The sequence below is a fragment of the Anopheles ziemanni genome, chromosome 3, assembly GCF_943734765.1.
Source record: "Anopheles ziemanni chromosome 3, idAnoZiCoDA_A2_x.2, whole genome shotgun sequence".
NCBI lineage: Eukaryota > Metazoa > Arthropoda > Insecta > Diptera > Culicidae > Anopheles > Anopheles ziemanni.
Window position 1 is genome coordinate 45,692,767 of NC_080706.1, and position 27,717 is coordinate 45,720,483.

A 27,717-nucleotide genomic window follows, 5' to 3' on the forward strand; every position below is an offset into this window, starting at 1 on the left:
CCGGACAACAACTATCCAAACAACGAGACTAGGAATGTTAAGCCCTATGCAGTGAAAACCAGTCCGTGAAGCTCCTCCGTATTTGCTCCGTACTTAATTCTAATTGTCTAATTCTCTTCCACCTCCTGCCCCACGTTGGCATCAGCACGGTCTATAGTTTGCTCCTCCGAGGACTTTCCCCCGGTAGAGTTGTCCGCTTCCGATTCCACCGGTGGAAGGTAAATGGAGTAGATCCTGGAAAATGGAGGAAGCGTCAGTCAGTAAAGTAGAGCCAAAGCCAGTTTAGAGGTATGATGCCTTACTTTGACACGGGATACGACTCATCGACCACGTCGAACATTCGCTTGAAGCGGCATGACAGCAGGTTTTCCTCCGGGCAATAAAGAGCATTGTCAACGGTGAAGGCCTCCAGGGCGGTCAGCGCGAATTCAGTCACCTCGCCGAGCCTTCGCTGGTAGTCGACTGGAAGTGCAAAAGGAATGAAAGGAGCATATGTTACCATGTTTTTCTTCACTTAATGTTATGATTAAAAAACTTTGAAATTACATTTCTTGCTATTCATAATTTATGAACCGCTTTCAAATGGAAACGTTTAGTTTCGGAAAACAATTGCCAGATTTTGTAACTGTCAAATCCACGACCTACTTTGAAACGTTTTTGAAATATCTAAAAACCAATAATTACGAGTTGTTGTTGTTGTTTTAAGTAATTAAATAGATGAGTTGTTTAGATCGTTTTTTACTCATCAGTGGATGAAGTAAATCAATCATTCGAATATAAAACGGAGAAAAATTAACGGTAATTTTGTGTAGCGAAAAAATGTTAGTTTTTTAATTAGTATAAATAAGACAAATCTTCTGCCATCAAAGCTATCCATAAATTCGGTTGTTTTTCAACTTTCGAAAATATCTAAAACGTTTTTGGGTATGCTTATCCTATACCTATTTAGCCTGCAATATCTTTGCATAAAATATGGCCCCCACTAAGGCAACATAAATTATCTTCAACCCGTCATGCGCTGGCCAACGCTAGTTTACTTTAACTCCCTTAGTGCTGTATCGTAAATGAAACCAGGCCTTCCATTTCTCTTTTGGTACGTGCGTCGAATGCATATTACGACATCGAATCGAGTTGATCGATTGATGCGGAAGAAAGCAAACTGCCTCCGAAACCCACAGATTTGTGTCCCGTTGAAACACTCACACTGCAAATCGTACGACCGGCGTCGTTCCTCCTCGCTGCTCTCGTCGCTGTGGCTTCCGCCACCACCGCCGGACGGCTTCAGCGTGGGAATGAAGAACAGCAGGCAGAGCAGGGCGATGAACTTGACGATCTTCTTGAAAATCACCAGCTTGAGCAGTATCTTGGCCACGGTGAACAGGTCGAACTTGAACTTGAGCTTACTGAGCAGCCAATTTTCCGGACTGAAGTACGGCATGCCGTGGCTGACGGGGCCATGCGGTGGCGGTGGCGGGGGATGCGGTGGCCCGTAGATCGGCTTCGGCGGACCGTAGATGGGCTTGGGCGGAGGTCCGTACTCCTTGTGCGGTGCCGGCTGGTAGAGTTCGTTGCCGGTGGACGTCGGAGGCCCGTAGTTGGCCGCCGGGAGACTGTAGTCGTAGGAGCTGGATGGTACGACGTTGTAGTCGCCCCGGGATATCCGGATCGGTGTACCTGGATTAGTTAAAATAAATAATAATAAATATGAAATATGAAAGCAAGATATTTAACACATTACATGACACAAAGTAAGGTTGATCTACGGCATTTATCAAATAATTTAAACAATCTGCAATCGACCTCATTGACCCCTAGCTATTCGAATTTGAACATTCATAATTGCCATATTTTAACCCGTTTAAACTAAATTTTGAAATTAAAAACATGCTCGATTTTAAAATCTCTCTAGTTTAGCAAAAGTCTCGTAGGAAGAATGAATGTTTAGAAAATTTACATGGAAAAATGAAGTATTAGTTTTATTATAGTTTATTTTTAAAAATTAGAATTGTTCTTGGATAAGAGTTAAAAATCGATGCATAGTATTCGTACATATACAACAAACTTTAAGTGAGTTGGGTAATTATTGGACGAAATGAGTTAGTTGAACTTTTTCAATTAATTACTTGAGCTTTCACGACACTTCATAAAAAGTTGTTATCCCTTATTTCAACAATGAAAATACATTCGATTAGCTTTGAAAAAATTGAATTGTCGTATTAGTACATTCTCGTTGGCACATTTCTTCTACAATAAAACTAATCGGGGAAGAATAAAGCTCACATATTTGAAAATCATATAGTTTCTTCGTTGTTGAAATCATAATGCACCCTTAATAAAGTTTATCACGATTTGTTCTATGCTCTTATTTTTAAAACCATGGCACGAAGCAGTTTCGGAGAAAATATCAGCAATGTTCGTTTAGAAGCAGATTTGCGTCCACAAAAATATGCCTTAACTTTGACAAAAGAAAATTGACCCGAAAGTCAGGCCACACGTAATCACAAAGTGCTTTGATGCTTGTAACAGTAATAAAAGTATGTTTTCAGAAATTTTATAATGTATGGTTTTTATCAAACAATCGGTACAATGTGTTTTGAAAATTAAAAATGAAAGTTTCTTATAATAGTTAGAAAAAATGTGTTGATTTGAGATAAAAGAGACTCCGAATGATTGAAGAAAAAGGTTTTCCATAGATTCTAAGTGATTCAGGGTTCTGCTGTGTTATCGAAGAAGTCTTTGCTTAACATTCAGCAAATGACGGCCAGGAATTGAAGTCAAACTTTCTTCCTTACCTTTGTAAGGTACGGCATTTATTTTCTGCGAGTTTCTCAACGCGGCAAGATATGAGTCCTTGGAGTTTTTCGCCTCATCCTCCGGCTCCGCCCGGCACCGACCACCGATGGCCAGCGCGGCGATCAGCACTATTTTCCACATTGCAACACACACAGCTTTGCCCGGTGCTCAAATTTCACGACCAACGTTCTATTTTGAATCACACCAGAACTGCACGAGGCTAACCTGAGCCACACTAACCGGACACTATACACTACACTTCCGGCACAATGTCGAATCTCCTCGGCATCCGCGCCGTTCAGGATCACTCACTTGACTGACGGCCGCTCGACCGCCAATGGTGGCTAAAAAACAAAAGTTCCACTTCACTCACAGTGCCCTCCGTGTGCGGGTCCCTTCCCTTGAAGTGAGGGTTTCTTTCCCTCCCGGAACACTCAAGACTTTGTCGTCAACAAAGTCGCTAGCTCTTCAACGGTGGAGCTATCTCGCTTTCTCCAGCCGCCATTGTTCCACGGCGAATATTTGGACGACATTTTCGTTTTCTTTTATGTTTCCCCCAACGCCACCAGAGAGGGAGAGGCGGAAGAAAGGAGAATCTGCATCTCAACACACACTGCTCCGGTTCAATTGATCAGTCGCTTTTCATAAACAACGAAAAACCTACTGTCACAGTTGGCTTACCTTCCGCCAAAGAGGCTTATTATCATTTTTGTGTGTTTGTGACTTTATTAGCTCCACAATTCATCTCTCCCCCTTCTATTAACGGCAAACATAAGGCACGTGCGCAGTGTTCTCGCGTCGAAAAGAAAGAGAAATTTCTCCAAATATTTCCCTTCCGCCCGAACTGCGAAAACCCGTCCCCCAGCTCAACCAACCAACCTACCAGCCAGACCGAAACGGAACGCATTCAGACGCTATATGGGCTGCGTAGACCGCGAAGAATGCGCAACGTGAGCGCGTGTCACGCATGCTTTGCATGCGTAAATCGGGTAGTTTCCGTCACCAACACCGACCGAACCACTACGCTCCGGGTTCAGTTCGATTTTGTGTCCCCGGCCAATGGCCTCAAACGGGCAAACAATAATAATCGAAACGCCACCACCGCCTGGTACGATGCAGCGCACGTACCACGTGCAACCCCTTTTTTCGTATTCAAATTGACCGTTATAGATCGCAAAAAAAAAACAAGCGAGCGAGCGAGAGGAGCGCTATGGCTGGCGAAAATTTTCACATACCGAACTGACCAAACCACGCATCTTGCTCACGTGCGCATCCACAGGGCACTTGAAAACGCCGCGAGCAAACTGTGCCAACGTTACACGTTTCGGCCGAAGCGGAACTTGCAACGGCGAATGTGGTCACGAACCGAAAGTGGTCGCCATTCCGCACCGAGGGCCGTTTGATTTGAACTACTTTTAAGGATCCCATTATCAGCGTACATCGGCGGGTTTTGTGTTTTCGGAATTATTAGCCATCAGATAAATGATGCTTCCACCGGATCAAGGCATTTATGACGCACGTGGCGAAGCAGCTGGATGGTTGCCTAGGACAATGTGTAAACATGCTTATGTGATTAGTAAAACATGCTTGGATTTAGAAAATCGCTCTTCAATGAAAATTCCGCTTACAAATCGTTCCATTTTAGGTTTTGATTTCCATTTAAAATATTTTAATTCAAGAACGTCATGAAGCCTAGATTCATGATATTATTTTAAAAAAACACACCGTCTTACCATTTTCATGGTGACTTTTTAAATGAATTAATTATTAGAAAAACAATAAACAAATAATTTTAATATTTTTCGATCGTATGGAAATAAAAATAATTCCACTATCCGCTAGGTTTCGGCCGCTATAACAACGTCGACTTTTAATGAGAAAAAATGATCATGCTAAAAAAACTCTGAAAAGTTCAGGTATATTGGTTAAAAATTATATTGTACATTCATAAAATTATATTCTAAATTCTTGGAAAGAAACAAACAACTTACTCCTCGTATTGATAACCCTGCTGCAACCAAGCCACGTTGTGTGTATAACCGTCCGTAAAAATATTCAAATCATCAAATTGGTCAGTAATTCGCCCATAAGTAACTAAAACCTAGGCTAAAAAGGTTTCATTTTGAGAATCGTCTAAGATAATCTGATGTAATGTGTGTATGGAAAGTCTACCAAATTTGTGAAAAATAATTAAAATAAGAAGTGTGTTCTGCATGTTATTTTGATCTTCATGTTTGTTGTTACAAATTTCTAATGGTCGTTGATAACGTCACATTATAAATAACATATAGCTTTGTGATTTCCAGAAGAGTCTTACATTGTTTCGGATAACAGTTCCAAGCAAATCTGCACCTTCATAAAAATCGGTACTTAAGCTGACAGGAGAAGCCCGATTTTCGTACGAAAATGTCGAGTTGAGCTGCACAAAATGAAACAAACACGGCCCAAGGATTATTTGTTACTTTCCATAAGAAAAATATACAAAATGTTTATTTCAGTACTTACTGTCAACAGAGAATAAGTAAGACTTGTTTTCTTGCGTTATCCGTTTCGTTTTCGTTACGCTTTTTTGGGTTTTCTTTTTCTTGTGTTTACGTTCGTTTCTTGTCGATACGGTGTCCTACCGGACAGCATCCTAACCAATGTTTGTCCTTCTGCTCTACATTTCCACATATTAAATTGGAATTTATGTGTTTGTATGTGTGTGTTATTTTCTTTTACTTTCTCCAAACTTCCCTCTTATTAGCTTTTTCTTTCGTTTTCGATCGTTTCCACGTGGCCGGTCGGTAACGGTTCGGGGGTAAATGGGTTTTTATGTAGTTACCGTTGTCGGCGGGGCACGCAAATCGTTTTCTCGTTATATTTTATTTGTTTGTTTCGTGTAACAGAATGCTCAAAACATTTCTTCGCAAAGAAATTCAGGTATAATGAGGAATAGTACTATTAGCACGTGGCGCTAAATTTATTCTTCTTACCAACCAACCGACTGCTATCTCTCCATTCATCCGCTTCCCCGTTTCTCCCACGATCCACCTCTTTCGCTTCCCAAGTGTAACGTTCTCATATTCAGTTCAAGTACATGTTAAAATAATCGTAAAAAAAGTAGTTAAACAGACAAAAAACAGTTTCCTCTTAAAATGGAAAAGTTAGGTTGTGGTATTCCCAATCCCGCCAACAGAGGGATGGAAGCAGTTATTAATTATGGCAACAAGCGAGGTTGCTAGTGTGGATAACAAATGTAAACAGATTTGCCTCCCAACCTCTAAATTCCCAACCATTCGAAAGAATTCTTCCAAGTTCTCTCCTCTTCTTTCTCTGATGATCTGGTTGTGGTTAATCTTTCCACCTTTTCCTCTCTTCTCTATCGCGCACTTTCTGTCTCTTCTTACTAGCATAAGTAAATAGTGCTTTTGCTTGCTTGCTTTGTTTCTTTGTTGACTTTTTTTGTGTGTAGATTGATCACTTTTACTTTTTCACATTTTTTTGGTTTTATTTTTTTGTGTTAGGTTTTATAATTCAGTAAAAATATATATATATTTTTTTTCTTGCAATCCTGCTCTCTGTACTCAGTATTGTTTTTTGTTGGTTTCTTCTTGATTTTCAGTGTTGCTTTTTCACTTCCATTACTCAGCTTCCAATGGAGGGTAATAATACGGGTTCTGAGTAGTGTGCTCTCTGTTTTTCCCCGAAATATGATTAAACGCATAGAGTTCACAAGTTTTTTTGTTTTGTTTTCTTATGTTCCCCAGTTGCTGGAGTATTGTACCTTTGTTTAACTGTGTGGGTTTTTTTTCTTCTTCGTTCAGTTTTCACTCAACGACGTTTGGCCTTCCTGTAGTTAAATTGTGTGTTGTTTTCATGGAGCTTTTTTTCCTGAATCTAACGATCGTTCTTAAAAGTTACTGTTAGCTCCTGGTAGCGTCTCCTTCGCCTTCTTCCTCTTTTCTTTCTCTCTGCACCTTCTCACTCACGGTGGTTGAGCTGTTAGTTTTTCCCAATACGATCCATTTCGACCGGTGTGTTCCAGCTTGTATCCTTGATTGAGTTTCATTTTCGTTGTTTTCCAATACTTTCTTCATTCCAATAGCGTTTAGGTTTTCGTAACATTTTCTACTTTGCTATACTGTTGATGTTATTTTTTTTTTACATTCCACTCTTGGATAGTGCGAAGAACAGAACAGGTCAAATGATATCGCCTGAAGGGTGGAGTTGTACGTTGTTTTTCTTATTCTTTTTTTTCAACCAATGCAATAACACTTCTCTATAATAAATTGGGTTGTGTGTTATGCTGTTAAATGTGTTTGTTTTGTTTTGCACAAATCGAAAAATAATATTGTCCATCTCGCTGACGTTCGCTTGGCTCGTTCTCTCCTCTGCATCCATTCCCGGCAGCACAACAGTGTTGGAGCGCACGTGATGACGTGAAGTCACACCGGCAACATAAAGGCCACCTACCGATAGTGTATGGTGGGTTTATACTCCACAACCAACTGTTGGCTGCCGGTTCAAAGCCTCAGCCCAAAGGAATCATCCATGCGCAATTGTGTGTTGAGTAGTGTTTTATCGTGTATTTTTTTTTTTAACCAGTCTTTTATGTTGTGGCTATGCTTTCTTAAAGCATATCACCATCGTCCCCACCCTCAGAGCTTCTTCTAAACACCCCTAAGCGGGCATCCCACTCCATCATCATTATCTTTCTTCACATTTCTTCACCAAAAACACGCAAGAACAAAACGGAACAAAATAGCAAAATTGTTTATCTGGATTTACGTGTGTCCCGTGTGTGTGTGTGTGTGTGGTTGTGACCAACGGGGCTAAAGGATCGAATAGTTATGGCCTTTCCCCCACACTCGAATATCCACGCCTTCTTCCCTTTACATCCCCGGATGTTGTACACTGCAAGTATTACCTTGCCACAAACGGTCGGGAAAAAAGAGATTGTGAATCATCCGTTAGTTGCTAGAGACTACGAGTTTTCTTTTCCTCCTTCGTAAATGTTCGTATAATGTATTGCTTCTCAACGTCACGGTCACGGCATTAGTATGTCGTTCTAATTACTTTTCTTTTCATCCACATCATTTTTTCGGCTCACCGATCATTCGTTCGTTCGTTCCTTTGGGACTTTGACTACCGGTGAATAATTTACCATTTTAATTTGTTTTATTCGCCTTAATCCCCTACAATGGTGTCTCTATTGTATGTTTTGTAATTTCCGTGCACAATACATTGTTACAGTAACCACTCCTCTCCGCCCGTCATCTTGCTGCTCCGACGACCCCAATGGGCGAAAGGGGGAGGGAGGGGGTCACTCGGTAAAGACGATGATTGCCTTGCTCTTTTGTATGTTTTTTTTCCCGGGTTTAGAATAAACGCCTGCGCGAGTGGCGATGGTAGGTTAATTTCAAGCAACACAATTCAACTGAACTACAAATGCATAGACCGCTTCCCGCCTACCCGTGTATAGCCACAGACACGGCCCTGTGGGTCTTAGGAAGGCTTGTCTTCTTTGACTTAACTGAAAAACAATAGTACGAAAGAATCAGATCATCCATCCTGCACAGACCACGGTAAAAACTAAAGACATGAAGAAAACATTGTGTCGTATGATTTGATTACTGGTTAAAGAAAAATGATTTAAAAAAAGGCAAATATCATAAATTTTCAAAATCAGTACATCCATTTTCTCGTCTGCAATTAACCGGCTAGTGGTGAGTGGTGTTGGGTGATATTCACTTGTTTACGTGAATAAGCTTCTTAGCGTGTTTAGTTCTCGTTTTGTAGGACGAATATTCTTTGTTGTGTGTGTGTTTTTTTCTCACCTCTCCTTCATTAAAAACACCTCGTTAGAAATCGCTCTTATCATCTAATCTTAGTTACTTGTGTTTTAGATTGATTTTCCCACTTCTGGGTTCTGGTTTTAAAACAAAACAACGGTTCACTGGTTCACGACTCCTGCCATCGGGCTGGAAACAGGAGCCTCTCTCAAATGTAACAACGACTAATCAACGAAGTAAATGACGGTAGGAGGTTCTAGTTTCTTAGCGGAGGGCATTCGTGTGTGCGTGCCAAGTGCTCCGAATCTCTTTGTGAAGTGCTAATTGTTCTGACCGCATTTGCATCTCTTCTTCTTGACTTACAATCTCGCAAAGGTAGGTTGGTGGTTGTGTGTTGTGTTTCACAAAGATGCAACTTCATCGTTTCACAACTAAATAAGAAAGCTTATCGAAGAAGAAACGAAAAAGGTGCCAGAAATGAGAACGGATTATTATCGTCATTAATACGTTTAACAACAAACGAGAAAGATCGCTGTTTTTTCGACAGTTTGTTTTCTGGACTCGTCTGGAGGATACGGAATGTTTCCTCCATCCTTTCGAAGACAAATAAGCTTGTCATAGTTCCGCACAGTTTTTCCAGAACTTTTGAACGCAACGTTCGACGTATGCCATTTCCTGAGCAACTGAGAGCACTTCGCTTCCAAGAGCTTGTGATAAGTGAAAAAATAACTGATATATATTTTCTTCATTCCAATCGCCTTTCATTATCTTAACAATTTCATTTTTACCAATTATTATTGCTGCACAGTGGTGCACGAAAAGATCGTCTATTCTGTTAGTTTCCCCATATAGTTTCCTTCTACTGCCTGTCGCTGCTGCCGACAGCAAGGCCAAGTTAGTGGTGTACCTCTACTTCGGTAAGTTTGAAAGTTCAAACAAAAAAAATCAAAATTACAGACAAATTAAAAAAAAAAGAAATTACAGTAAATTTTAATGTAATGAAAAGTTAGAAAAAAAGGTATCTCATAGAGCAAAAATACAATACAATCAGCTACGCACAGTAAAGAAAAAGAAAAATACATCTCTATCTGTAAACAATGTTCTCCCGGTTTTTTTCTTCATGCTCTTCGCTCCTATCTCTCCCGCTCTCGACGTTACACGCTAAAAGAATGTCCCTTATGGTGCCATCCCAGTCGGTTCATGTTTTTCAACTTCAACCCCCTTCGGCTACCGACTAAATAAATTGAATTGAGTGATCAATCCACCACATCCTGCGCGGTTAGAAAATGCGATTCCGATTTGCCCTGGCAAAGTGGCGTTGTTTTGAACATGTTCTCTCTGTCCTATCTAGTCGACGCTATCAAAACAAATTTGATCGATATCCAATCATCGAATGGAAGCCAAGTGTAATGATTTTATGCAAAAAAAAAATCAATATGCAAAACTTCAAACACATTCAATTGAGGTAGACTAACTAAAAGATGGGCTGGTCAAAACAATTATGATGCCGATAGCCGATCACACCTTAACCAGCTCCACGCTTCGATATACAACGAAAGGATCGAACATCGAACAGGCAAACAAATCGGGTAGTTTTTCGCCGAAAAGAAAACGAAAAACTGAGCTGGAACTGGATACTACTATTGCCTGGAAAACATTATCCATTAATTTAATGACGCATCGGACCTGCGGTGATGGTGGGTGGTATATATCGCACGCGATGGAGGAGCCACTGGTGATCGCCAGGCCCAACATGGCAACAAGAGCTGAAGAGATCTGTTTGGACACTAGTGCCCCCGCCAATTGTGTCCACCTTGTTCATGTGACGTTGTTCTGGACCGCTCATCAGCCACTCTGCGTGGTAATGGTGGTGAGGGTGCTGGATGTGGGCGTCGTCGCAGATACGTACGCCGGCTGCGGATGGCGGTAGTACCCACCGGACATCAGCCGGCGCTCCGGAACCACCGTCGTCGGCGCCTTCACTGCTCCGGCAAAGATCTGAATGGTGTCAGCGGGGGACTGCTGTTGCTCCGGCGATGACAGATCTTCGTCGTCCTGCCCCGGTTTCTGCTGCTGCTGGTTCTGATCATCCATCATCAGCTCGTACTGGAACCCCTTCCGGCAGGAGTACGGCGCTTGCGGAATGGCCAGCGGGGCGGCCGTTGCCGCTAGCGGTGACGCATCACCACATCCCGAGAGGCTGCGCGAACGCAACGAAAGCCGACGTTGCATCAGGAGGCTTTCGTTCGGTGGCGACAGACCCACCGGAAGCCCCATACCGGCGGCGATGGCAGCGGCCATCGCGACAGCTTCACCCGGTGCACCGCCACCGTTGCATCCATTCAGTCGGGCGGTGGTAGTCGTCACGTTGCCATGAACGACGCTGTTGCCACTGTGGCTGCTGGCACTGCTTCCCGTGCTGCTACTGTAGACCGCTTCGTCGATGGATTCGATCGGTTCCATTTGCCCACCGTCGGAAGCATGCCGATAGTAGTGACCCTGATGATGTTGCCCCTGCTGATTTTGCTGTTGTTGCTGCTGCTGCTGCAGTTGATACTGCAGGTAGCGAGATGCATCCTCCTCGCCGTCGACGACACCTTCCGCCTTCTCGAGCACCAGATGGTAGCGCGGATCGTCGGTAGCGTCGGCACTACTGCCTGGGCCGAGGTTCAGCTGACCGAAGTCACCGACCATCATCTGGTAGCCGTTGCGCGTTTCCCGCTTGAGGGCGCTCACGATCGTGGTCGAGTTTCCATGATATAGCTTATATCTATTCACATTACTTTGATCACAGTTTATATTACTCCTACTGTGCTGCTGCTGCTGCTGCTGCTGCATTTGCGGCGGTTGCTGCGGTGGTGACTGCTGCTGCAGCAACTGTTGATGCTGGCCATCGCTAGCTCGTCTGGCACCTGCTGCTCCTCCTCCGTCGACAGCGTCGATCGAGGCACGCTGCTGCCCAGCGCCACCACGATACGTCGCTGATGACGATGTCGGATAGCGAGTGTAGGTTTGCTGCTGCTGCTTCTGCGGATAGACCGCACGGTATGGCAAGGGTTTTACCGGTAGCCCACCGCCTCCATTACCGTACCGGTGGTGCTCACCAGCACCGGCGCCGCCGTAGTGGTTATTATTGTAATGACCACCAACGCCGTTGATGTTGTAATGGTTGCCAACATTATTACCACCATAGTGATGCTGTTGCTGCTGCTGCTGCGGCTGGTACTGACTTGGATGGCCATTGCCATTGTTCATCCTACCTGGATGAAGGGAACTACTTCCGCCGCTATTGCTAAGATTGCCAGCGTTGTTACTAATGCTACTATTATTGGTTCCTCCGCGATTGTTGTACTGATGGTGGTTAAAGTTAGTTGTGTTGCCGTTGTTGCCGACCTTGGCGCCGCCGAAATGACTGCCGTTGCCATTGTTGTTGTTGTTGTTAATGTACCGGTGGTGGTAACCGTCGGCGTCCTCCAGCCCATCGTCGTACCGATGCTGGTGGTGCTGGTTGGCGTTGGCATTGTTGCGCCAGGACGACAGCGATGCTGACGACTGCAACGGATAATGCTGCTGCTGACCACCAGCACCACCACCAACACCACCGTTATGCTGATGATGATGGCTGTGGTGATGATGGTGAGGTGGCACATGCTGCTGTCCCTGGTGGTTGTTGTGATGATGGAACTGCGATCTCTGCGACTTGATCGACACCGAGTGACGGATATCAATACTGTCGGACGATTCGTGGTTATTGTTGTTTCGCAGCAGGCGTCCATACCTGGAGCCACCACTCATGTTGTTGCTGTTGCTACTGTTGTAGTTGTTGTTATGGTAATGGCCACCGGGAGAGGAGGCAGCACCACCTCCACCGCCACCACCGTGCGAAAGGTAGCTGTAATGGCCACCACCATTATTATGGTATCGGTACGAAGTTGCTGATGACGCCGGCGGATGCGAATGATGGTTGCTATGGTGATGATGGTGGTGGTGGTGATTGTGGTGATGGTAACTACCACCGATACCGGCTCCACCAGCTCCTCCATGATGGTGGTGCTGCTGCTGCTGCTGCTGAGGATGCGAATGATAGTGACCACTGCGGCCACCTTTGTAGCTCGCCCCAGCGACAGTCGACGAGGGTGTGTACTGCGACCGGTTATGTTCACCGTTCGAGAGTGTACCGTTGCCCCGATAGCGCCAGCTGGCTTCGGGCGGAATATCTCCACCTCCGATGCGCTTGTTGTTGCCGGTCTCGATCATATCCTTCGATCGCAGCACCGAAGAACGAGCTGGTGACGAATGAGTGGAGGATGGAGGCGAATGATTGCCGCCATTCTTAATCATCCCGCCAACCGTAGGTCGTCGCTCCTGCTCTTTGACCACCACCACAATCGGATCGGTACCACCACCAACAATGCCGGTCGCGGTCGATGAATCGGAATTTTGCAATCCTTTGTCACTACCGCCAACCAGAAGATTCACCTGTTCCTGCTCTCGGCGACCGTCACCGTTAGTGATGCCAGCACCGTTAACACCGGAAGACGTCTGCTCTACTATCGGCACCACCACTGCCTGGGCAGCAACACCGGTGTCGGCGGTGTTAACGTCGGCAGCTTCGGTGACGGTAATCACAACGGACGCCGCCGGCGGCAGCGGCGACACCTTCCCGTTCTGACGATCGATGGAAATATTTTGGTAGCTGCTATTGCGACCCATGTCGCCGCCGTTTGACTGAGTCACGTCCTCCTCGCCACCTTCGTCATGCTGCTGTTCCGTCACTTTCTTCTTCTTCTCACACTGCTCGTTCACAACATCTTCATCACAGACTCCGTTGGATTCGGTTCGCGCCGTGGCGAACCCATCCACCACAATATTGTTCTTCTTCGTCATCGTTTCCGCATTGTCCGCCACCAGGTTCGGGGCGGGCTCGCTTCGCTGCACCGAGAGGGACACTTCTTCTCCAGCGACTGGCGCTCCTCCGTTGTACGACGGCTGATAGATGTTCGGGCGCTCCTTCGTCATGTAGTCGTAGCGCATGGAAAAGTGCTGCATTATGACGCGCTTAACCGCCATGGCCGATTCGGCAAAGTGGGACAATTCCAGGGCGGACTGGTTCCTAAAAAAACAAGAGGGCACAGCAAAGAAAGGAAATTAACGAGCGTTCCGCAAAAACTGGACCACAATCTTTATGGCAAGCTTAACGGGCTTAACGGGCTTAACGGCCTTACCTTCGAATGACCCCCGGCGTCTTCAGCACCCGACGACGCTGCTTCTCCTTGTTCACGTCGGAGTTAATGCCACCGACTAGGCAGACCGTGTCGTCTGTGATGCGAATCCACGGATGCTCCAGCACGGCCGTGGCGCTCAGCCGCTTCGGGGCCTCCTTCACTAGCAGCCCCCGGATCAGATCCTTCGCCTCCTCGCTTACGTCCATCCACTCGCTGTCCGGGAAGCAGAAGCGTCCCTCCTGGATCGATTCGAACAGCAGCTCCTGGCAGGTGCGACAGTTTTCTCCCCGGTTCCACCCACAGTCCTGCTCGCAGTTGCCCGAGAATGGCGGATAACCGCACAACAGAATGTAGGCAATCACGCCCAGCGACCACAGATCGCACCGCTTGTCGTAGTAGTTCGATTCACCGACGAACAGATCGACAACCTCCGGTGCCATAAACTCGGCACTTCCAACCTATGAGATGCCAATAGTAAGCGAAAGTTAGAATTAGGAGTTCCATGTTGTGCTTAACATTAAACGTAATACAAATCGACAAAAGCGAGCGAAATGAACCCACTCCAAGTTCCCATATCTGCAAACATGATCGATCACAATGACCGCAAACTAAAACACTTTCACTAGCTTCGTTCAACAATAAACACCACCGATTGATTGGATGGTGGTGGTTTAGTTATGATCCACCGCAAACGTCCTTCTATATTGAAACTATATTTTCCCCCATTATCACACAACCCATTCTTATCGCAATCCACACAGGGGGATGATGAGGTCAAGCAACGGTAGGAGATTAAAAAAAGAAAAGAAAAAATAACCACCCTTCTCGAAACCGGCGATATTTCCTCGAGCAAACAAAAACAACCCGGTATCGTCACCACTTCACACCTTTTTGTGCAAAGTGCGACTTCCATTCCAACAAGCCGTTGATCTTCGCACGATCTTCTTCTCCTCTGCAATTTTTTTTAACTTTTTCTATTTCACTAAAAGGTAAATCGAATGAAACATGGACACGTATGACAAGAGTTTCACTACTTAACAAATAAATGTTTGGCATATGCATAAATGTCTCCATTTTAAATTTGCATCCAATAATCTATTAGATTATATATATGTAGCAAATGGATGTGTTATAAAGTATGTTTAAAATTGTTGTCGAGCACAGTTTTCAATGTTGTCATAATCTACGAAAAATATACTGCCAGTTAAAATTACATTATTGAATGCCTATATGAGCTATAATTCTACGCATCATCTATTCTACCACAAGTTGGGCAGTGGCGAACTTTTCCATTAATTAGGCAAATTGTACGGTATTCGGGAGCTGGCCTCACCGCTGGCAGCACATTTTATCACATCGATAAGACTATATGTGTAAGCAACGACGGTACAACAAATCGCAAATCGGAGCTGCTGCAAAGAAGAAGGTCAATACACCGGTCAAAACCAAACCAAAACCCTCCCGCTGCTTCTCCTCTTTGGTGTGACCCCCTCCTACGTTGCCCAGACGCGAGGCAGTCGACGACAAAATCAATTACCCCCTTTTCTGTCGCTTATCGCGATGAGGAAGCTATTCCTAGGCGCGCCTTGACAAGGACAGTGCGGGCTGGATGTGGGAAGCAACCACTACCATTTTGCGAGAGTCTAAAGCCCCGGGAAGAGGAGCGTAGTAATGTGGCGGCGGATTGTGAACCATTGGGAGGATCGCGTTTTATCATCTGCGAACACACACGACGGCTCCGCATATGGACACCCGCCTCATACAGTGACAAGAAGATGCTCGCGGATGGGGTGGTACGCGGGGAAAGGAACCGGAGGAGAGGAGGTTCGCTATCTTCGCCAGTTCATTTAATTTCTACCGACACGATGCAAAGACGAATAGGCAGGGGAGTTAGGGAAGTAAAGCGGACTGTTATTGAAGTAAGTGTGATATGGATGTTGACCCATAAAATCAAAATATAGAAAAAAGGGAAAACATTGAGACAACTTTAGTCACTCTTATCGCACATTTGTACCGTTTGTACAGAGAGAGACGAGACGCATGTGCGCACGGTCTCCCCGAGAAAGCACTGAAGAAAACATAAAAAAAGATAATCTCCTTGCTTATAAGGTGATAAGCGGAAACGAAAACAACAACAAACGGTTCACAGTCAGTACACCGGATCAACATTAAACCCCCCCGTCGTTTACCGCTTGCTCTCTGGTCCTGTCTCTCTTTGGCCCTCTTTGGCCGTCTAAGCCCGAATTCAATCCGAAACCTACCGGTGTCAGTAGCTGCGGTGTGGCGGTCGGAGATGAGATGTTGGTGGTGAACTTGATCCCCGAGCCGAGATCGAAGTCGCAGATCTTGATCGGGCAGAGCTTGTCCGGGTAGACGCACAGGATGTTCTCCGGCTTCAGGTCCCGGTGCGCGATGCCCTTCTTGTGCAGGAAGTCCAGCCCGGACGCGATCTCCTTGATGATCTGCGCCGCGTCGTACTCGGAGAAGCAGACGTTCTCCTGGATGCGCGTCAGCAGCGGCCCGCCGTTGATCTTCTCGAACACTAGATAAAACTTTTCCTCATCCTCGAAAAATTCTAACAGCTGCAAGATGTTCGGGTGCCCCTGGCAGTGGTGGAACGTTTCCACCTCGCGGAAGACACGGGCCCGCGCGTGCCCCGGTATCTTGTCGATGATCTTCACCGCGTACTCCAGCTCGGTGTAGATGTTGATGCAGGTCTGCACCGAGGCGTACGCACCCTCGCCCAGCACTTCGCCAGTTAGCTTGTACAACTCTACGGAGAGAAAAGATAAAATAGCAGGGTGGCAAACGAAAACATGTTAGAGACAATTGTTAACACCTTTTGCAGTTAATTAAGTTTTTTTTGCTGCTGATTGTAGTGATTTTTTTTTTTTGTTTGTTAACCCATGTTTTCTTTATCACATTCCGAACTAATTCACTCCCACGATTGAAAAATGCAATCCATGCTCTAAAAGAGCAAATTCCTACTCGCTCCCGCGGATCGCGGATACGTGTGTGGGATGATCGCGCCCGAGAGTTACTCATTCCGAAGTAGAAGTCAAATGAAACAGGCTTTTTTCACACCTGCATATGCGCTAAGCACCCTGCCGCCGTTTGCCGGAGCAAGTTAGATTTGAGATTGAATCACGTTAAGCTCAGATGGAAGGGTTGAAATTTTCAATAATTTTAATTGAGAGTTGAATCATCTTAACAATTTGCCGTAAAAAAAAAAAAGCTAAATTGACCACATTCAAAGTAACGTTAACCTGTAACCCGCATTTCTGCGGAACAACGCAGAGGTTCTTTTTATGATCTTAAACTTACGTTCGTATCAATTCACATTTGAATCATTTAACGACATTCGAGATGATTAGACATTCAATGCAATCGTCGGAAAATTGACGTCTACTAGCAGACAGTAGCAGAACATTCGATCGTCGGAATGTTCGCTTCGCAAACGCCATGGCAGTTCTCGGTGGGTGCAAAGTGAGGCACTAGTTTCACGAATCAGATCTTAAACTGGCTGCCTCTCCCCGTACCCTCAGTCACACCCGTTGCTCCACAACTGTGCGCACACCTTGTTAAGAGGGAGGGCACCGGCATTCGAGCAGCGAAGCGTGGCGTTGCGTGCCACCTCTCTCGGAGGAGACGGGAAGGTCGGCGACGGGGGGAGACGACATATTGAAAGTACACGGCGCGAGGGAGCGAGGAAGGGAGAAAAAGAAGGGCAACGCCAGCCGATGATGCCGTGCGAGCGAAGGAGCCACAGCACAGCAAGCAGCGCCACCGTGCGCGATGCCTTCCAATGCACTTACCTTGAAAACATGACGACTGCATCGAAGAACTGGCGCGTTTCTTTCGGCGCCGCTTGCGCTTCATCTCCTCCTTGTGCCGGTTGAAGTCCGCCTGTCGTTCGGCTTCGGAAAGCATGCGTGCCTCGGTCGATTCATTTCCCGACACCTCCTCGGTGCTGTACCGTGCGACTTCGGATTTGTGGATGGTTGAATCTAAAACGAAGAACGAGAATAATAAACCATTCGAATTAAAGCGTACAGAAATGTTGGATACTGCGGATGGATTATCAAATGTTTCAGCTCCCAATTTCTCACGATCGACAAGCACCGTCCCTGTGAGGCTCTCCTTTAAGTTCATTGTTCACTATAGATTTAACATGTTTACCTATTTTCGTCGGCGAGACTTTGGTTACTAAGATTCAAAGCCATTCAAAGCGAAGTGGTAACGGGTATGAACATTTAATTTGCAATCGTGAACTTGAACTCAAAACTGGGGTGCTTGGACGCCCCCATTCACTAATGTTGCACAAGCTGGTTTCAAGCTAATCGTCAAAGCTTGTGCTGAGCCTGATCGACAACAGGGTTCTTTTAGCTTTTTCTAAAAAGGATACTTGCCCTATTACAAATACTGGTCCCTACTACGCAACACCGCGCACGACCCCCGACAATCCGAAAGTGGTAGGAAAAAGCAGACCAGTTTTAAAATAATCCTTAAACACAAAAAGACCAGCACTTGTTTCAGGTAGTTTACATTACATGTCGTCGAAGGATATGTTCAAAGCAGTTTATCTTATATTGTTTTACAGGTGGGCATAAAAAGGATACATTTTCCCTAACCGGCTTATTGCAAACGTCAATCCATTCCCCAACACTTCTTCGACATTGTCAAACTGCACCCACAAAAACAGCACCTTTGCCAGCAGTGACGGTCGTCTCTGTAGCCTATTTTCGGCCATATTTAAAGGACTATGAACCTCTCTCGTCGCGGATATGCAGTTGCATTCTACGCGCTTGTTTTTCGCCAGACAACCCATCTTCGTGAACTCAGACCGCGGTCCGGCGCGGTTTGTTTCGGGGAAAAAACGTTGCTCAGCGTCATAATACACCAACCAAACTCTCTTTCTTCACCTTCCGGTTCCGTTCGAAAAGCATGAGATGACGAAACCGAGGGCAAGACTTACTTGGATGATTATGAGGAAATTTCCTTAAAGTGTCTCTCCCGTCAATCGCCGGACACCCACGACACCGTTTTGCCGGGAATTACGCTCCTCGAGCGACGACTCAGAGTTTTTTTTTCACTTGCTCGCTAATAAGATCAACAAGGAAGATGTATATATCGGTCGAGTTATTTATGCACCACACAGTGTACCACACACCGTTCGCGGTCCCTTGCCGCACCATGATGCTGTGTTGTTGCTGCTGCGCCGGCGACAACAACAAAAACGTGCTACAAATATATTTGGCCATCGTAATCATCCTCAACATCTCCGCCGTGCAATACCCTCTGCTTCAGCCCATCTACCCCCTGCCTGCATTCCCGGTTCGCCATCATCTCATCCTCTCGGACCGAGATGTGCGCGAGACGTCATTTTCGTGGCGTACATATGCACGGCTTATTTTTTGAAATATTTTCTTCCTTATCCACCTCCGGCCACTCATCATCGCATACTGGGCGGGTGAGTGGGTGAGGGGGAGCCGCACACATTCATATACACGATGATGTGTTCGAGGTCATCTTCTCGTACGCCGCTTACTTTCGACCGGTGTGCCGAAAAACAACGTGCTTTTCGCGTTTGAACGTTCCTGTAAAGTAAAGGTACACAGAAAACCGGTCCACAAGCAGCCGGCCACCATCAGTCGTTGGGGCCAATGAGATGGCAGGAATAGGCGATGGAGTACTGCGCCCGGGGGAGAATCGATAATGTTTTTGGGCTCGCGTAAATTCGCACAACAAAAACAACCCTCAAACTACGCCGCCCCCTGCGTGCAATGGCGGCCTGATTATTCTTGTTATTATTTTGATACTGATGTTGTGCGACGGGCGCGTCATCGTCAGCCATCCGTCACCGATTATTCTGTGCCGGTGGAGTTCCGTTGGCCGGCATGGGGCCATCGTTTGGTTAGCCTGTTTAATGCTGGCCAAAAACAAAAACTAAAAGAGAAAGAAGGCAGGAGGATTGGCCGACCGAGGCCGGTTTTTGTAACGTGCGTATCGTCGCATCCGGCGTGTTGGCCAAAACAACAATAAATCGGAGCCATTTTTGTCGGTTACACGACATGGGATACGCAAAAGAATGTTTCTTCCCGCAAATGACGCCGAAATGTATCCATCCTCAGATCCCTGTCAGCAGTTTTTTTTTTCTATCTGGTGAGAGGAGGTTAGGTTCTATAAAGCTGAATGGAGGAGGCAAAGATCCACGGCAACGTGTTTTGGGTCCGCATCGTGGAGATCGGTGCCTATTGCGTGTTAAATTTGGCGATTCGTCGTCGAAGCACACCACGGTCGCACCATTTCTATCCGTACAACGGGGCCGGGTGCTCGTGTTTGTGCGTGACAGCGAACGACGAACCGACCGAGCGCTCTGTGTTGGTAAACGCATTCACCGGATCGAACCATACTGCCCCACTGCCGCTGGCTTCCGACCACACACCACTTCCCACACGCAGGCGCTTCTATCTTTCATTTTCATTCCCTTCAACATTCTTCATCACAAAAACATCATCCCCATTTCCTGCGGCAGCAGGCGGCGCTGCTCGTGTTGGTCGTGTGAAGCGAGTTCGTTGGCAGCTGCGCAAGTGTGTGCGCTGTCTATCTCGCACAACATCAACACACTGTTCCACTTCGCTAACCAAAACGTAGTGCACAACCTTTGGTTTTACGTACCTTGGCAAACGATGCCTCTAAAAAAAACAGAGTTTCATTGACGAAAAGCAATGTACCACCCGATATTTCTTGTTTCTAACATGCACGATCCAACAGTGGATAAAATAAAATCGTCAAACGCTTTTTGGAAGCTTGCCAAGAACCGTCCTTCCCATTTACGCCGGAGTCGGATAGTCTCTCCGGTATGTCAAAAGTGCGTCGTACACAACCTGCGTTTAATATACCGTGAACGCAGGTGCCACAATCGCACTACACCATACGCAGCGGATCGTGTAGCAACACTGGGCGCTGGTGGATGTGTGTGTACCTTAGGGCAACTGCTGTGGGTACGAACGAGAAGAAGTGAGGCATATGGCCGGCAACGAGAAAGGACAGAAAGAGACAGGAAGAAAAAAAAACAGACCACAAAAAAGTGCATACGTGCGCACCGAAACGCAATTCTAGCAACGGTCGTTTTTGGGAAGGAAAACTGTCCCAACCGTTCGGGAATCCTTTTTGCCTGACCAACTGGGGTGGAAAAAAGCAACATGATGCACTCGCTAGGGTACACAAAGGGACGAAAAACCCGTTCAAAGGTTGGGTTGGCTGGCCTGGCGATGTTTTTGTTCGCTTGATGAAGAAGAATCTCTTTCTCACGGACCAGAGGGGGCAACAAGTAGTAAAATGGATTTTATTCATCCAATCCATGTAGAAAACAACAGGGGCCGTGTGGATTCAGGTGGGTGTTTCGCTACCGTAAGCCGGCTGTGTGACTGGACAATGAGGAAATGTATTCCAAAATGTCGTTCGAAAGTCGAATACAAATCAGCGACGACGAATAAGTCGCACTGAATTGTAATATAAAAAACATGTTCTTACCACCGCTTCTTGCGTCTTCATGTCAACCCGCTCCTCTTTCTCTATCTACTGCCGTTCCGTGGTGACTGTATGTAAGCAAGCAGGTAGTTTCTTCTTTATCTTCAACAATTTTCATTGCCGTAGTGGCGCTGTTAATTGAACGCGGCGAGGCGATACGAAAGCAAAAGAACTAAATATACAGCTCCATAATCATCACCGCACCGAAACTGGCCCGATTGTACCACCATGGCGTAGAATAAGACTATTTTCTTTTCGCTGGTTCACTGCCTGGTCATCAATACCGGCATCGAAAATTAAGAATCCCCATCTTCCTGCCCATCCTGCATGCCACCGTGTAAAGAAAACAAGCCATTCCATACTCACCGGAATTCACGTCGCAATTCTCCTCAACAATGCGTTCGACCATCGTTGCTGGGGATGCCGGATGATGGCGAAGGCACTCCCGCGTACTCTGGACACACGCTCGGTCCTACTCACTCACGCCGCGCTGCGGGAGTTTGCAGCTGCTGCTGCCGGAACTTTCCAATGTCGCTCCACTATTTTACACTGCAGCCGCCCACTGAGGACCGCCGGCGGATAATCGATGGTCGGGTCGGAGTCTCTGGCCGGAAGAAAAGCGCCGTGTTAGCAGGTAGGCGCACGGATCACGTCAAAACAGCCTGCCGTAGCACTGAAGAATCAGCTGCGAAGGGGTTGTGTGTATGTGATGCTGGCAAAACGGAGGGCGCTACAATTTTGGGATTGTGGGGTCCTTTCCTGCTCGGTGCGGGGAAGGGTTCGAGGGGAAGATGGTTGACTGTTTTGCTGCTCCGCTGTGCCACCGGTATCCGCGCGACTGTAAGCCCGAATCACAGCTTCCCTTTCCCAACGACGACGGTTTGCTCACTCCGAGACGGGATATATATTGTGTGGTGTAAGATGATGAAAATGGTGTTTCAAATAAACACTTAAACAGCGGACACACCAGGCCGAAATTCGTTCCTCTGACTAGCTACCCATTACGATCCATCGACGTTCAAATTCCGACTGGTTTGCTCGCTGCAAACTTCGACAATCGTACGATTCGACCAAAGTTACATTTACGAACAAGGTTAGATAGGAGTAAACGTCGAGACATTTCATTTGAGCACAACGTCAGTCAGGGAAGGAGGTCGGATTTGGAACGCTGCATTTTGACAACAGATTTAAATTATCAACAAAAATCCGTTAGGTGGTTCAATTTTCGGGTGTACTATTGACCTTTCTTTTTTAGATTTCACTCACAGAATAATAGTGGAAATATTTTGAAACCAATTCTTCAATATAAAATAATAAACTATTTGATATGGTATGCCCGGTTGACAAAAATTCAAATTTTTTGCAGCTGTCATGTAGTACCAGCAAGTTTTTCCATGGCAGATTGCTGGGACTCTTGCTGGAACTACATAGTACCAGCAACAATGTCAATTTCTGTCAACCGGGTGGAGATTTTCTATCTATTTTTTTACCAGAATCCAAGGACTTTCATCTTTCAATACATGTATGCATCAAAATCCCTTATTTTATTAAACACTGTAGCAAACAGAGGAGAAAAAGATATGTTTTTGTAATTCTTTTAAAATTACAGTCGGTATCCGACTTACGCGGATAATGGGGACCAGAGAAATCCGCGTATCTCGAATATTGCTTGACACATAGCTTATAGTAGGAGCTACGAGATCACGTTCTTGTGTACATGTATCATAGAATATAAAAAAAAATTTTGTCCGTTAATATGAATGCAATGCATACGTGTTCGATTAAAATAAATTGCAATAAACGAAATAAACGCTTCGTAAAATCGTAAGTTATGCAAATTGTAATTTACATACTTATTAGTGTGGTTGTACATCTCAGGAATTTACATCGTTGTTATAAACCCAATCTACTGTCAAATTTTGAAAACCGCGTATCTCCGAATCCGCGTATGTCGAGTACCGCGTATGTCGGATATCTACTGTATGTCTGTCAAGAGTTATTTTTGATTTACTAGCTGATGGGTGAAGCGTTTATTTAAAAAAAACGGTAGCGATTTAAAAGTAATTTTATTTTATTTTAAAACTAGATAGTTTTCACCTAATTTTTCATCGTATTTTGAGAAGCGCAATCAATTTTTGTCACTCCTAAAAAAGAAAACGCTTGACTGGTAAGTAGGTTCATTTTTTTTGAATATAAACAGGAGAAGATGGGAACAAAATTTGTAAGAATCACACGTTCCACATTTTTGTTTTTAACTAAGGCAAATTTTCTCGTATCTTTGGTTTTTTTTATTTCCAAATTAATTGCACCAATTGATTAGTTACATTTATCATAAGCATAACAACGGATAACATTACAACGGATGGTGAACACACATGACGCAGTTGGGCAGGGTACAGCGTGGCGCTAGATTCGGCGCAATGTGACTAAATGAGACCGGTATAGACATAGGCAGCAACCACTTTGGATACGCGATGAACGGGGAATATGTGTTCGGGGTAACCGGTGGTTGTACCTGCAGGGAAATAGAACCACTTGTACTCAATCCGGGTTTAAAGATAAGTTTATTAAATTAAGAACTACCATTTGGGTGCTGGTGGTGGGAGTAGACGGTGGATTCATTGTTGGTGGCTTGAAGGCGCTGGTGTTCTGCGTTTGACTGCACTGCTCGATCGCCCTCAGAAGATCAGAATCGCAGCGCTTTAGGATAAGCTCAAGCACGGATCGTTTTCGATGGGGAAACAGTTTTGCCAACATATCCAATGCATTTTGGGAGACCGCTATACTTGTGACTTCTGAAGGAAGGAAAATTGAATGGGAAAAATGCATTGATTTTACCTCGGCGTATTCGACTAAATTACCTTTTGGCTTGTTCAAACGCAAGCTATCCTCGGTCAAATCGAATCCGGCAGCCCCGTCCGAGGAAGTCGATGAAGTGACATCAACCGATGCCGTGGACGACGTTGGCGATGGGGAGGGACACGGTTCTGTGACGGTCATGCCGTAAATTTTGCCCGGAGGTAGTGCCTCCAGCTGTGTTCCTGTTTCGGTGGAGGCCAAGCGCAATGCAATCGCATCTTCGACTGCCTGTTGTCTTTTGAGGGCAACCTGCGCGAGAATGAATGAATAAAGGAATTGTTTTCATCTCAAATTAGCTTCTGTTTTTTGCTGATTTATGTGTTATGGGCAAATTATTTGGTAGCCACTGTTCTGATTATATGCTAGAAATTCTATGAGTAACACGAAATAAAAACTAGATTATAAAACGCAAAAGTATTATTTCCATCCATGCATTCAAACGAATAAGTTTAAAACTGTAGTACCCTTTTTCGGAATAAATTTTACATTCGTATCCAACCAATGTGAAGCGACTTTTAGAAAGTGCCATAGTTTTACATTTACTTCACCGTGATTTTTTCGTTTTCGCATGCATCTATTTATGTTGCTGCAAACATTTCGTTGTGCAATTATCATTTTTTCTAGATCTTGTGCTTTTTTTTTGCATTATTTTATCTTCATTCATCCCACTTCCAGAATATTGATTTGATTACAATATTTTTTTCGAGATGCTGAACCTTTTTGGAATTTCCGTTCTTCTGTAATTTTTTCTACATGCGTATCTGGTTAGTTAGATTATTTTTTTTTGTAGCAACACTCGCTAGAGTAATCGTGGACTTATACTAAAAAAGAAGGTATTACGGATATTGTATATAGTTCATACAATCTTCATTATTTACAACTATTTTGTTCCATAAAATCCATTTTTTAGTTCTGATTTCGGTGTTGCGTTTTGTTTAATTTTATCGCCTTATTTTTTGTAATGTCTAATAGTAATAAGTGTTCTAATAAATGATTCGATGGAATCTTGAATTTAGTTTAGCATCTCAAAAATCATATGTTAAAATGTTGTGTTGGAGTAATAATGCATGTTTTAGCGAAGGCTAGAATCCTATTTCTATTCTATGACGTTAGAACCACTCTTTAAATTTCATCAAAATAAAATAAAAAAAAATGCAACCAATTGAACATTTCGCATTAGCATCATTCACTGGAACTTAGTTGCAATCTAACGTAACGGTTTCCATTCCCTGCTCCGACCTACCTGAGCCGCCATAATCTTCTGGCGGGAAAGTATAAGCTCACACTTGGCGCACCGACAGTTCCGGTACGTGCACAGCTTCTTGTGACCACGCAGTCCCGATATGACTCCGTGGTTTCGGCAGCGGGCACACTTTGGCACCCGGAAATTGGATCCACCACCACCACCACTACCACCACTAACACCACCCACAGATCCACTTGCCGTACTCGAGGAGCCACCACAAGCCCTACTATTACTGGCTCTTCCACCACCCGTTCCACTACTCATATCCTTAACCGACTGATTGCTTCCAGAAGATGCAGCTAGAGATCACCAATTCGTGATGACTGCTTCAGTCCCATCCAGCAATAACGCCTCAGATGCACACAGCCACACAGAGAGCTAGCAGCTTCCAACTTTACCGCACGGGAACGGAAACGCAACTGAAGCAGAGATACCGATCTGAAATCATGCATCTCCCTGACATCGCGAAGCAGCCCGAACTCATCTCACTCCGCCCCCGAAATAGCAGATGATGCTACAGAGAAGACGATATGTTACATGGCGCAAGGAAACACTGGCACTGATACCGGTAAATAAACAACCTACCGAGAGACTCGCCAGCGTTGGATACAGCCATTCCGTTGAACATAACCAGCTTATTATATACTTAACCGGATACATCGCTTTTCCCTGTCGCTATTTCATACATAAAATAATCGAGAAGTGGATAACAACAGAGGGAAGAAAAAGACCGCTTTCTTCATGATCATATTAACACTTCAACATCACGGATTGCTTTCAATTGGTCCCTTTGGTTTGGAAGTAGTCAATTTAAATGATACATTATAGTGCTCACAAGCACAGATGAACTGTTTATACTAGACTAATGTAACGCATTTCATGTGTATACAAAAAACCAAAAATCAAACGCTTTACCCCAGGAGGAGGCTTTAGTGAAACAACTAGAAAATAAAATAAAACAAGTTGTACTATTTTAGATGCGACGGTATTTTTGCATGGAGTTAAGGATATTTGATGCGGCAAATAAATACAAATATAAAAATGAGAAGTTCATCATTCGATGAAAGAAAAATGTAAATGATAATAGAAGTCTATTATTAATTTGCAGATATCATGTGTATACAAAAAACCAAAAATCAAACGCTTTACTCCACGAGGATGCTTTAGTGAAACAACTAGAAAATAAAATGAAACAAGTTGTATTATTTTAGATGCGACGGTATTTTTGGATGGAGTTAAGGATATTTGATGCGGCAAATAAATACAAATATAAAAATGAGAAGTTCATCATTCGATGAAAGAAAAATGGAAATGATAATAGAAGTCTATCATTAATTTGCAGATATTACGATAGCAAATCTGCAGCATTAATAATTTACAAAATTAATTGGAAGTGGCGGTTAACGTGGAAAGTCTTCTTGTAAATTGAATTTAATAATTATTAATCAACATGATTATTTTTACCTTTAATGTTATAAATCAATATAACAAAGTAATCATTGATTGAAAAACAATAATTATAAAAAAGATACAACAAACAAATACCACAATGCGCCCGATAGCAGACCCCCGTCCTTATCGGTGCTCTCTCGGCCTGTTCACAAACAATGGCGTGTAATATCCTACCAACCGATGGATTAAAAAAGTGGATATCTACCCATCAAACCCCCAGACTGCCGAATCACGTTTGATTTCACCGTTTTGCTCGAGAAATCACCGCACCGAACGCACATACTGCTCCCCGGCGATTGCGCTAATGCGCCTGATTAACAGTTTTCCATTGGGTCGGACATCGGCGCGGCAAAGAAGGGAGGGATCGGATTGTGCCGGATTATACCGGGCGCAGCGAAACGGACACTTCACGCAAACGAGAACCTCGGGATGGGCAGATACGCGGACAGGGCGGCTTTCGATAAGATATTTTACAATATAAATAGATACCCAAACGAGAGCCCGATTCCGGCAACAGCTTGTACGGTGCTACTACGTCAAACGGTGCCACCTAGCCTTGGATAAGGCCTGCGTGGAAGGGGGAACTAATCATCGCTCCACCGGTGACGGAGGGACTGTGAGGAGGGGAAGTGGATAGAACGGGAAGGCAACTGCACAAGTATTGATTGAGTACACGAGTATTGTCAAATATACACCCCAAATCCGGTCCACTAATCCGCGCCGGGAATGGGTGTTATCGGGGCGAGTCTCTATTTGTTCGTTCGGCCACTGATGGTGTCCTATCTATCGCTCCTGCCGGCCTTTGCTTGGATGTCTTCTTTTTGAGTGGTTGTTA

The 27,717-nt window shown here is 44.8% G+C and overlaps 3 protein-coding genes across 3 annotated transcripts; all 3 read right to left on the reverse strand.

Annotated features, from left to right (window-relative positions):
* Window positions 1–107: 107 nt before the first annotated feature.
* Window positions 108–2,934, reverse strand: LOC131284865 (uncharacterized). The gene is made up of 4 exons (XM_058313723.1): window positions 2,793–2,934; window positions 1,204–1,674; window positions 303–462; window positions 108–234 (listed from the first exon to the last, which is right to left on the reverse strand). Exons 1-4 carry the CDS (start codon window positions 2,932–2,934, stop codon window positions 108–110), a joined length of 900 nt encoding a protein of 299 aa, XP_058169706.1.
* Window positions 2,935–10,290: 7,356 nt separating this feature from the next.
* On the reverse strand, window positions 10,291–22,336 carry LOC131284866 (filaggrin-2). Its single transcript, XM_058313724.1, has 6 exons — window positions 21,692–22,336; window positions 17,608–17,799; window positions 16,054–16,565; window positions 13,793–14,250; window positions 12,195–13,680; window positions 10,291–12,152 (listed from the first exon to the last, which is right to left on the reverse strand). Exons 1-6 carry the CDS (start codon window positions 21,732–21,734, stop codon window positions 10,413–10,415), a joined length of 4,431 nt encoding a protein of 1,476 aa, XP_058169707.1. The 5' UTR covers window positions 21,735–22,336; the 3' UTR covers window positions 10,291–10,412.
* Window positions 22,337–23,678: 1,342 nt separating this feature from the next.
* On the reverse strand, window positions 23,679–25,694 carry LOC131288635 (doublesex- and mab-3-related transcription factor dmd-4). Its single transcript, XM_058317786.1, has 4 exons — window positions 25,428–25,694; window positions 24,187–24,433; window positions 23,909–24,120; window positions 23,679–23,840 (listed from the first exon to the last, which is right to left on the reverse strand). Exons 1-4 carry the CDS (start codon window positions 25,692–25,694, stop codon window positions 23,679–23,681), a joined length of 888 nt encoding a protein of 295 aa, XP_058173769.1.
* Window positions 25,695–27,717: the final 2,023 nt, after the last annotated feature.